The sequence below is a fragment of the Sinocyclocheilus rhinocerous genome, unplaced genomic scaffold (genome assembly GCF_001515625.1).
Source record: "Sinocyclocheilus rhinocerous isolate Xijiao unplaced genomic scaffold, SAMN03320098_v1.1 scaffold1085, whole genome shotgun sequence".
In the NCBI taxonomy this organism is placed as follows: domain Eukaryota; kingdom Metazoa; phylum Chordata; class Actinopteri; order Cypriniformes; family Cyprinidae; genus Sinocyclocheilus; species Sinocyclocheilus rhinocerous.
In genome coordinates this window covers 1,032,565-1,044,971 of record NW_015659401.1, presented here as the reverse complement: position 1 = coordinate 1,044,971, position 12,407 = coordinate 1,032,565, and the positions used below count along the sequence as shown (strand labels likewise).

The 12,407-nt window shown below is 37.9% G+C and overlaps 1 protein-coding gene across 1 annotated transcript in view; it reads right to left on the bottom strand.

Moving 5' to 3' along the window:
* The window catches only part of LOC107723796 (platelet-derived growth factor C-like), a 59,416-nt gene that overhangs the window by 41,418 nt on the left and 5,591 nt on the right, over positions 1-12,407 (bottom strand). Inside the window, exon 3 of the mRNA XM_016532496.1 lies at positions 12,165-12,181. Within this exon, the coding sequence (XP_016387982.1) occupies positions 12,165-12,181 (17 nt within the window). The remainder of the gene's footprint in view (positions 1-12,164; positions 12,182-12,407) is intronic.

Genomic DNA, 12,407 nt, shown 5'->3' with positions numbered 1-12,407 from the left:
AAAGGTGTTTTTTACACTACCATTGAGACATTTTAACCAAAGTATGTTATAGACTGTTCATTAAGACCCTAAAGAATCATATCAACTTATATCATTAACTGTTGTCCTCATTTGTAAGTCGCTTTGGATAAAAGCATCTGCTAAATGACTAAAATAAATAAATAAATAAATAAATAAATATCAAATGGGCATCCGATGACCCCTTTAAGAAGTGAGCACAGATGCATTGCAGGAAAATGGATTCACACAACTTTGCCAAATTATCTGAAAGAAGTCACTTTAACATAATTAAATTCTATTACTGCTACATGTGTGGGAACAGAGATGGTCCCTTAAATTGGTGACTGATGCAATGTGAAACATGCACACGCACTCAGCAGTGGCACAGAGATGAATGCGAGCTGTGCCTGGCATCTCATTAGCCGGTGGGGCTTTCGGCTTGAATTAGTGCTGTCATTCCGAGGAGCTAATGAGAGGCAACAGATGTCCAATGCGAGGGGGGTGAGACAACTTCACCTTTGGTGCTTAAAGCCTGATTTATCCCACCTTTTTTCACCTCAGTCGTTCTGACACACCATTTTGATCACCCCCCCAATTATCCATGAAATATATATGACACCAAGATACAGAGATAGACGGAAAAAATAAAAAGCATAGTCTGTTATAAATACACACCGACTAACCCTCAGGGTTTAATTCAGAGGATAAGCTCATGGAAGCCAGCTTTTTTTTGTCAGTATCAGCATGCATTCCACTTATCAGTGCTGCGGCCCTATTATGTCACACGCCAATGAGAATTTAACAGCTCATTAGGGATTGGACACTAAATGAATGGGCTTCTAAATGTGTAATCAGCATCCTTCATCCAGTGGGACTGATTATGTAGCATTATCAGATGAGAAAAGACAGCAGGCAGAGGAACTTCAGCGAGAGTCATTCAAAACTGCTAAAAAGTCAGTGTACACTCCAGCATACACGAAGGACTAAGACTTATGGCACTACAAAGCCAATACATTAAAAGATTTAGTGGCAGTCCAAGCGAATCTTCTTGAATCTAACCTTGCATTCGTACAGCTATAAATCACAACAGGAGTCCATCTTAGCTGACAGCCAGGCTGCTGCTGTTCCTCCATCTGTAGGCTGGGAAATAGATCTCCAGTCTCCAGGGAGAACCAAAGTGCCACGCCTGACACCAGCATCTGTGTAAGTGTGTGCGGAGAACCTATTTGTGCTCCGGCAAAAAGCCAGACATTCTCCAAATACTATGTGAGATTGAGTTACACACACTAGGGTGTGCGACTGGCACACTGTCGTATATCAAATTGCAGCATGTGCAAGGAAACATAATGCAATCTGTCCGGCATGGGGACACTGGTGCTCAGCCAGCGAGTACCACGACAGGTGTGCTGCTACTTTTTTCCCCTTGATTTCAAATAACATATCGTCCATATTTCACCAGTGAACGGCATACTGCTGACAGAACAACGATGAAGCTGTTGGAAGCCACATTCTAACACATCTGATTACAGTTTCAGAGAAATCTGAAGTTCTGCATGAGCAATTACTAACCAAATACACTGTATTAATCTTTTTTACCTCATATTTTTCAAAATTTTTCTTTTCCATGGTACACAAAATGAGTTATTCAGGGGCAGGGGCAGGGGACGGGGCCCACTAGGGGGCGGCAGCAAACTTATAAGAAACTTAAAATGATTTAAAAAGACACGCATTAAAATAAGACTGAAAACTAAAACGAAAAAAAAAAAAAAAACTTATTTTAATTCACTTTTTTTAAGTGTTTTTGAAAAACCAAGTTTCACATGGTCTTGAATTTTTTTAAAATATGAGGTAGTCTAATTTTAAAAGTGTGATTTCTAGACCTGGAAAATCTTGTAAATTTAAACCAAAAATATTATATCAGGTATAAACTGAGTTAAAAAAAATCCTTATTCAGTAATTCGTGTGGAAACACCTGGAAATGTTTGCATATTGTTATGGACATGGGGGCCTTAAATTTAAAGTTGAGAACCACTTCTGCAACACCAAAGTCATGGATTTGCTTCCAAGAAGCGTACAAACTTATTAAATAGACTGGCAACACAAGTGCCTATCAAATGCATAAATGTAAATCTAAACAAGTTATAATTTGTACAAGAAATTGCATATCATGTGATAGTATATGACTTGGACTGTACAAAAACATGCAACCCTTTAATTTTAATTATTTTAAATTACAATTATTAGGTTTAGGGGTCGGGTTAGGGTAAGGCTTTATGGTTAGGTTTAGGAATTCTTACAATCATGTTTGAATTCTTACGATGTCTAATGACACCAGGTTAGACAGAGACTAATAGAGGAAATGGGAAATAATAGAAAGTAGACGGATGGGGTGGGTGGTATTGGAAACTAGCGTAGACTTGAACTTTGGTCGCCTGCACAACTGTGTGACCACGTGCACTACCCGCCAGGTCACATCTCTGATAGAACTGCATAATCCGAATGTTTCTGTCAGTCATGCCATTTCTCTAAAACAGGTCAAATGTTAACATGAAAATTAAAACTTATAGTCTGGCTTCTGTGAATCCTCAGTGGCCACGGGGCATATTTCCACACCATTCAAAGTGGAGGACTGAGCATTCTCAGTCTCCCTTGCGCATAAACAGTAGCCGGGGGTTAGCAGAGACCTTCTGAGAAAGGCTGACAGAAGTCACATCACCACAGTGGTGTGGTGTTGACAGCAAAATATTTCTTCATTTCAAAGCCATGGCACAAACACACCAGTCATAATGGCATATCATTTGGCTAATAGAGTGTTTCTTGGTGTGTGGGCTGGTGATCATCTAATGATGTCCTTCCTCAGTGATAAACATGCTATAATGAGTGCATTTCAGACTCAGCTCTCAAAGAGGCAGGTTAGCCAAGCTGACAAGACTGAATATTGGTAAAACTCAAAAGACTTTGGACTTGCCACTTCAGTAATAATTACCATGCTAAAGCCAAGAAAACACCCAGGATAATTAATCTTCCAGATGCAAGTTAGGTTGCATAAAACAATGCCAGGATATTAATGCAATCTAAAGCCATGTGTGAGTTTTTTTCTCTCCATTAATAATGTCCAAAACAGGCTCATTGCATAATATCATTGAACATGTTTCAGAGAAAGGTATTTTAAAACGGATTTTGTATGAATTCTGGTCACACCAAAAAAATTAAAAAAAGATTGAAAAGTAGTGAGCTAGTCAATATCTATTTCCAGATGTTCAAAAAATTTGTTAATCTACCAAAAAAAGAAAAATGGGGTTAGAGAACTAAGCATTGGTACTCAAAGCATTGGTACTTAATAATATGACCCATTATGCACTCATGGTATACAATTCTGTGTGTGTTTACACAATACAATTTTTATTATTATAAATTATAATTATTTTTTGTAATTTTATTTGGTTTTATTTATTCATTTTTTATTGGTTGTATTATCTTTTAGTATATGTTATATATTTTTATTATACATTTTATTATCTACTTAGACACACATATCTACACAGGTAGATAGAGACCAAGCAAGATAAGTGAGGATTAAAAAGGGAGGGGGGCACGTCCAAAATACCTTTCTGACAGCGAGTGCTGACATCTGCTAAGGCATAGACATGCCTTGAAGAGATAGGAACCAAGGTCAAGTCATCACATTTACCTGCTGCCAAAAGTCTAAGGCCTTTGGAATTCAGTTTGCTCTGAAAACAGGCAATATCCACAGACAGCTTACGCCTAAAAGCATAGAATTATCTGTTCCGGCAGAGCACTAGCCCTCACAAACAGATACAGGTTATCCGCTTGTTTCAGCACACAGGATTAACTGACCGCGGGTGCCAGGTTTTTGGTAGGAGTGACTAAACCCAGTCTAACTTAAACAGCATTGCCCACAAATCACTTAACTTTTACTACACTGTAAAATATTAGAAGATAAAGGTCATCATTACACTAGTTCATGCAATAGTCTCTGCATTAAGTCTCTAGCAGATGTTAAGGGTTGCCCGAGTGCATGACTCTGTTTATTAAAAAGTGCAGATAAATCTGTCTTCAAACTGTCTGGGGGTGGCAGGTAGGATGAATAAAGAAAGGGAGCAAAGAGTCAAAGTGAGGGATGAGTAAAAGCTTGAGGAAGTGTTGTTGTCAGCGAGTGATTGACAGGCATTAATGGCACAAGTTAAGCAGGACCTGAGGCTGCAATGTTCAGCTCTTCCAGTCTAGACAAGTGCAGATGACCACTAAAGTCATGGTCAGCATCAGTGCTGGAACTTGGCTCTTTAAAGCATTGTTTTCACATATAGACAACAGTTCAAAATTTTGGGGTAGGTAAGTTTTTTTTTTAAATGTTTTTGAAAGAAGTCTCTTGTGCTCACTAAGACTGCATCTATTTGATCAAAAATACAGTAAGAGTGATTAAATGAAATTTTATTATAATACAATTTAAAATAACCACTTTCTATTTTAATACGCCTATCCCTGTGATGGCAAAAGCATGTCACATGATCCTTCAGAAATCATTCAAATATGCTGATTTTAGGGGTGCTCCGATTGGGATTTTTGAGGCCGATCACCGATCACAGAAAGCAGTATCTGCTGATACGATCACCGATACGATCTTTTTAAAGCCTTATTTTTATCATGTAGAATTATTTATAGTAATGCTCCAATCAGGGTTTTTAGACATTTATTCAGGGCCTGAATTTCATTTTTAAAAATGGGGGGAATTTCCCTCTTAGATGACTCTTGTGAGGGAGATTTTTTATATATATATTTGAGGGGTGGAGGGGAGCATTTTTTTTTTTTTAGATTTTTCAAAAACATATTTATCTCACCTAAATGTTCGATCATGCTGTGCATTTTTGTTTTTACACTAGTGCAATTTTTGCACAATATCTTACACAGCACAAAACAGTTGCTCAAGCAAGTGGCAAAACATTTAAACTACTTTTCTTACTTTATCACAAACATTCTAAATTAAAACTTACCACTGACAGGAACAGTCAGCTCTACTGCCTTTTCGTTTGCTTTTAAATCTTTATTACAAGCAATCCTGCGGTTCATAAATAACTTTGCTTTCATACGGCCATCTATTATTGCCTTTTTTTAATCTCTTTTCCTTTAAAACTAGCCAACAAGCCATAAGTGTTGACTGTGAAACACAGACTTTAATTATATGCATTTATGGTGTAATTGCTACATTTTCGTTTTCATATTTACCGCAAACAATGTGCTGTCACTTTAATTCAGCGCATGCAGCACAGGAAAAATAGACTTGATGCGGAAACTTTCGCTGCACTGCTGTAGAACTCACTGCCGGACCGCAACCGTGTGCAGCGTGAACGCCTTAATCCGTTAACATGAGGGCGGAAAAAATATGCACCACATATGCACTGCTAACAGAGTATGTGTGAACCTGGAGTTATGTGTGTGCGCTTCAAGTGTGCATGAGCGCACTTAAAGCGAAGGAGAGCACGCGAATGCTGAATGGTTAAACACTGGCTAGAATTAAAAAGAAATGCAATTCATAAACTTTAGTGACCATGCAACACTGCCTCTATTGTGCAAGTGATAATTCCTATGTCAACTGTGCAGCGTGCATCTCGCTTATAGTGCAGACGCGATGTGATGTGAAGCCATTTGCGCATTTTGAGAGGGAGAGAGAGAGCGCGCGGTCATTCACTCTCGCTGTTTGTGAAATTATGTCTCACAGAATATAAGTTATTTAATGAAGAAATATGAAGGTGAGTACCTCACCTTCAGCATTATAATTATTTTACCCCCGCTGGACAGAGACTGAGACGGTGCTGCTGCATGTCGTGCCAAACCTCTCACAGCAGCGTCATCAGCTTGAGATCGTTTTTTTGAGATCGGCCTTTTTAGAGACCGCCGATCAAACATCCCACAGCGATTATCGGCCGATAGTGATCGGTAGCCGATCAATCGGGAGCACCCCTAGCTGATTTAGTGTAAACTTTCTGTCTGGAGAAAAAAAAAACTAGATTCGGATTAAAAACAGAAAACCTATTTGCGGTTATGCACATTTGACTGTAGCCAGAACTCTACATTATCATATTTGTTGTTAGTGCAGTTTGAGATATACTGCTTTTGAAAGTTAAATCTGGGCTCAGCATTACAACTAGACTTGCCTGGGGCCAAGAAGGCATTAAGAACTCCTAGACGTTATTTCTTATCCCTGCATAAATCATCAAAAATGAGAGGCAAGCAGAGAGGAGGAAGTAGCTATGTAGCACAATTACAGTCTTTAAAATCTGATTCCTATTTTTTTGGCATTGAACTAAACTATTTCTGTGATTAGATAAATATTAAAAAAAAAAAAGTTTTACTATCTGGTAGAGCACAGCATTAGCAACACGCAAGTCATAGGTTCGTTTCTCAGGGAACTCACAAACGTCAAATTTAAAGCACCATAAATTGTTTTAGATGAAAGCATCTGCCAAGTTAGGTCTGATTCTAAGGGCAAAGCAGGGTTAGCAGACCCATTTCTCCTCAGTGTAGATGATGGACACCAATACCGAAATGGTCTTCACCATTACGGTGCACAAGCCATGGATTTCTTGACCTCATATTTAACTGAAACAAGAGGACATATCATTCATAGGATTATGGGTATTAGGTTAATGCTGGGACAGGTGGTGCCAGCACAGAAGACAGAAAGGCCATGAAATTACAGGGGAAAAAAAAAAAAAGCAAAAACAAATCCAAGGCTATATGACCCAGTTCTAAAGAGGAACTCCATGGCCCTGCTGCTGATCCCTTTATACTGGAGCTCTGTTTGGATTAGGAATGTACACTCTCTGTCCATCAATACAAACATCAGACAGGCATTGACTTGTTTACTTGCCAAATCTGTCGCACTGCCTTTCAAGTGTGCTGACAGCAAAAACATGGACACCTCAACTGTGCAATCTTCTATTCTAGGCGGGTTTACGGAGAAGACTTCCCTTTAAACAAACTGCGTAGTATTGCATAAATCATCTCTTCAACCTCCCAGAGCTTCCCTCCTTAAGTCTTAAAGGTTTCAATGAAAAAGCACGGTCCCCATTGAGCTTTTGAAACTCGGGAATTGGCAGGGTACAGCGTGTCGATTGACGACAAACTTCAATGCCTACAGTATTACAGCCAGAAGGGCTTGGTGAAAAAGGACTTGGGTAAATTTTTACTTTAACAGGGAGTCATTTGTTTCAGGTGTGTGTGTGCGCGTGCGAGTTATCAGAAAGCTTGTTTTCTATTCATTGGACTACTGGGTATTAAAAATCCTTTTGGTTTAGGCTACCCACAATGTATGCACAATTCACAATCGCAAAATAAACTTGAAATGCTATGGAAATTACTTAACACAACAGGCTGGTAATGTAGAGCTTTGCCAAGCAAGAACACTGCCAGTTGCCACACAGTCTCTGAGTTCTGGGAACCACCTTCCTCTGAAGCCTTTACAACAAAGGTAATACCTACAATATGTTGCTCTCCTTTGAGGAATGGATTGAGCAAGTGGCTTTAAATTTCAAATTCATTAATTTCTCCACGAGTCAAACAGTAACAATTTTACTGTTTTTGCCCATGCAATGCAAGTAAAAACAACATTGTCCTTTCATTATATGGTCAAAATAACTAAATAAAATTGAGACATTTTTCAAAATATCTCTATTAGCATCACACAGCATAAAGCCTTACAGAAAAAAAAATGGGAAAAAAAGACAAAATATAAACAATTCAAAATATGATTAAAAACTGCAATAGTATCTCAATGATACTACATTAGCACTGTGTGAGGGTGAGTAAGTAACATCAGAATTTTCATTTTTGGGTTATCTATCCCTTTAACCTGCATGATGTGCATGAAATACCATGAAAAATGTACATGTTAATAACTAGATTTAAACTCTTAACTGCACAGTGAAATGTCGCTTGTGAGCATTCAAGCAACACTATGCTTTAATCATTACACACCCACCACTTAACTGTCGGATATGTGAGGCACGGTGCATTTCCCAGTTAGCTGGTGCACCACATTAACCCCATTCCTAACGGAGCAATCCAGTAATGCAGAGCCTCGCGAGGCATTCGGTTGTTATTGTGGCTGACTCTCACACGTCTCTGCCTGAGATGTCAGAGGGGTTACAACAGATTAATAGCGGATAATCTGGCACCATTAGAAAACTGCAGCTGCTTTCTGAAACCACTCCATTGCTATAGAACTGGCTTATGGACACAATATGGACACAACTAAAGATGAGAACAGCTAAATGACCATGGTGCAAGTGTAGTTTTGTCATTATTAGGGTAGGACACTGTTGCAACAAGGGTTAATGAACAACTCCTCACCAATTCAGCATCTGGGTTCTGACTGATTCTTTGCTTCAATGTCATCTAGTTAATGCTGATAACATTCATCATTTGATATCAATAACATGGCTATACATTTGTGATCTTTGTTAGATGTTAATCATTTCACCCTTAAGTCTAAAACAGTGGCTTTCGAACCCTGGGTCGCAACCCTCGGGTGTGTTGCAAGACTTAAAAATAGGTCGCCAGGATGATTTAAGGAAAATGTATTCATGTATGTAACAAAGTTAAAGACTCAGGGAAGAAGGAAACGGGAACCCGCAAACTTAATTTTAGTAACAAAATAAACATAAACAACAAAACGAAAGTAAGCAGCAGTCGCCTCACTGCAGGTATTTGTATTTGCTGTGTTTTTGCAGCATTGAACATTGTAGCCAATCACAGACATATATGTTGATTTCTGGAATGCAGTGACCAGGGGCGTTTCAGTTAGTCACAATCCACTCACCACTCAAAACACCAGAGTTTTTGTTCAGTCCTGAGTTCTGGCAGCTCGCAAATCCTCTCATTATAATGAACAAATTAAAGACGCAATGTAAATAAGACATTAATTTTTGCAGTGTAGAGAGATTCATTGATTATAACAGAATTTTCTGAGATCGCGATGGTCTGAAATTAGTGACAGCTTTTCAGTGATTATTAAGGGAGTGCTCTTTTTGCACTTTCTTGGCTATATATAGTCCATTCTGAATTTGAATAAAATTTTTGTTTTTCATGCTGCTAAGAGGACCAAGGTGGAGTACACACTGCAAAGTTTCGGGAGTGACAGCCGCATATAAATGGGGGATTGCCTCTCGAAATCGCAATGACTGACATAGTGATAATCAAAACAATGGACTGGACAAAATATGATACATCAAAATAGATGTGCATGAAGGCTAAAGCACCCTCACAGAAGCACCGACAGTGATTTGATTCTTGAACAGAGCATCCTTCCGGAGGTCCTCCATGGGACTTTAGACCGGTCTGTGGCACAGTTGTCGCTCATCCATCCATCCATCCGTCTGTATACAGTATGTATGTGTGTATGGGTTGCGTCATTTTCAAAAGAAAAAAATAGGTTCGCTCTTAAAAAAGTTTGAAAACCACTGGTATAAAATAATGGCAGAAATTGTGCATAAGCTCATTCAGAGGTTAGAATATGAAAACAAATGGGGATTTTAAGAAGAGGAGACAACCATTCAGATCCTGTTCTCTGATTCAAAGCTTTATAGTGCTTGCATAGGTGTAATTATAGGGCTGTTAATTTAACATGTTAAATAAGTACTAGCTAATCAGTCAGATAACACACTAAAAAATTTACATATTTAATTATGTCCTCTGACCTGACAAACCACATTAACCAAGAGCAGGCAGCATAGAATGAGTAAGGAGCTGTTCATATTGAATACGTTTAAAAAAAATGTTTTAACTTAACATGCTATCTAAAAAAAAATAAAAAACTGAAGGTGCTTAAAAAACAAGTCAGTGCAAATAATGTAAAATAAATTAAATTTAAAACATGTTGTCTAAAAGAAAATAAAACCAATTAAAAATATAAATACAACATTCAATATTAAAATAAAATGTAAAAAGAAAAAAATAAGATAAGCATTCAATATGAAAAACAAACAAAAAAATAATACAGATAATAATTCCAGAATATCCCCCAAGTACTTGGGCAGAGAACAAATTTGATGATGATAAAATAGATAAAATAGATTGTGGATTGCTTCCACCTCACTGAACATAAGCCTACACTCTATATTGGTGTCTAAAGCAAATATTTGTCATTTCTATTTACTGATCCAGTTATCTACCATAATAATGATTTATCTTTGAATATGGTTTATTCAAAACATTGATATAGAAGACTAATTTGCAGTTTGATTAATCAATTGACAATTCTTGTTGTAAGACCCTGGATATGCCTCTACTGTAAACAGACTAACCTTCATCATGGTTACTTATAATAATTTCATGAATCAGCATTTGAAGGTCAGGTCAGTGCAGACCTGCCATTTGAGTCACTAAGAAGGACATCTTTCACCATCCTTCATCAACTGCATCCTCCTACTCATATCAATAATTTGTATGAAAACCAAAATAACATAAAAGTATTCAAAAAAGCAACTATGAGATGGGTGAACGGTTTCATGAACTGTATGCTGGCAAACCCTCTTTTGAGGTTAACCTGAAAAATTTGGTCAAGTAGCTTTTTAACCTGACCTTAACCTCACACTGCAGCTGCGAAATAAAACCAGCCTCAGATCAGCGGTGAAGAACTTCCTCAATCAACACCAACCAGAGATGGCTGCGACAGAGCATCTACTGTTATGGCAATTAAAAAGAGCCAGAGAACAAGACTCTCCGTTCAGAGACCCTTGGCAGAGCACACTACCAATTCACCTCCATTCTTAAGCCATTGGGGAATAAAGGTGGTGTTACGGCCAAAGACCCCTATCAAATGGCAATCACTAGGGTCTTCCTTGGCTCACAACTCTGACCTGAGAGGACTAGATATGCACTGCATCAGACGTGCCAATTCAATTAAGCCTGCCTTTATTAGACAAAGATGTTAGGATTTTACAGTCTTTTTTTGGGACTAAAGTTATACAGAAGTTTCAAAAAATATGACATGGAACTAGAAGGATTTCAAGTTCATAGGCTTCCTAACAAAAAACAAAGTATATTTTTTCCATGTAAACATTGCTTTCCAGTAGACATGTTCTGCATGTTCCACAGTTTAGAGAAATAATTATAATACAATGAAAGCTCTGATAGTGGGCCGAGAGAAGCAAGATGTTTCCACTCTGCTTCACCCCTGACACATAAGGGGCACTCCCTCGCCTAAGTCAACACAAGTAGTAGTTTACATTTTGTTAATGGTGCGCAATGGGCGACAGTTTGCCTGTCCCCACCAACGCCTGCTTTACAACACCCAGCTTATATTTTCAGAGCAAAGTTAAATGGAAACTTTTGCTTTATTTTATTTATCATTATGATTTTTTTTAAGTTCACCTGTGAGTTTTGGTGAGATTCAGAGGAAAGCAAATTACATGGCCCCGGGGCACCCCATGCTTCATGAATGGAGTCTTTCTGCGATCAGAGAGAAATCCCTTTGCAGGGGACCCGGTTACCCAGAGATTTTTTTCCTCTTAAATATACAGATGTGCAATTAATAGACATGAAAGCCAAAGGTAACTTCAACTTCCTTTTAAGCATAGTGCTGTGTGAACCTCTTAAATTGTAGCCATTTATGGCAAGCTGTATAAACATTTAATTCCTTTAAGTACTATTTCTGTTTCTGTTATCTATTTTACTAATTACTATTCCTTACATTAATAAGTACTCCAATAGTCACTGGTATATTTTTCTATTTCACCAATTATTTATTGGATACTAGTGCTATTACTTATTTCAACAATTACTAGTATTCAATCAAGTAGTCACTTTATTGGTAGTAGGTAGTAGTACTTATAATAGTAGTACTTAGGTAATAGTATTCTTTGGTACTACCAATTCCCAATAGTTGCAAGTATGTACTCCAGCGTCACTACTACCTATATCACAGGAACTTGTATAATAAACATGATAGATAAATATTAAACATTTCTTATCTCACTAGTTACTTTTTTCCCAGTACAATAAAATGGATCAGTTTGTTTTAAGGAATACATGTTAAAAAGGCTTGCCATTGCAGAGGAAAACAACGCATTTAGTTGTAAAGCGCCACAAAAGTCCCACACAACCCAAGAGAAAAATAAGATCATGCAATGACTCTTTGAATTTACCATTCTGCTGTTTCGTGCTGGTGATCACATAATTTATTTATTTATATTCATTTAAAAGAAGAGAACAAGACTCAGGCGATTGAATGCGTGTGTGTGTGTGAGAAAGAGAGAGAGAGAGAGAGAGAGGGGGAGGGGAGAGAGCGAGCATATGTTTATGGGTCAATAACGTGACGCTGGTTTTGTCTGTTAATTGATGAAGTTATTCAAAACATAACATTAAAAATTCAACCCCCGCCCACAAAC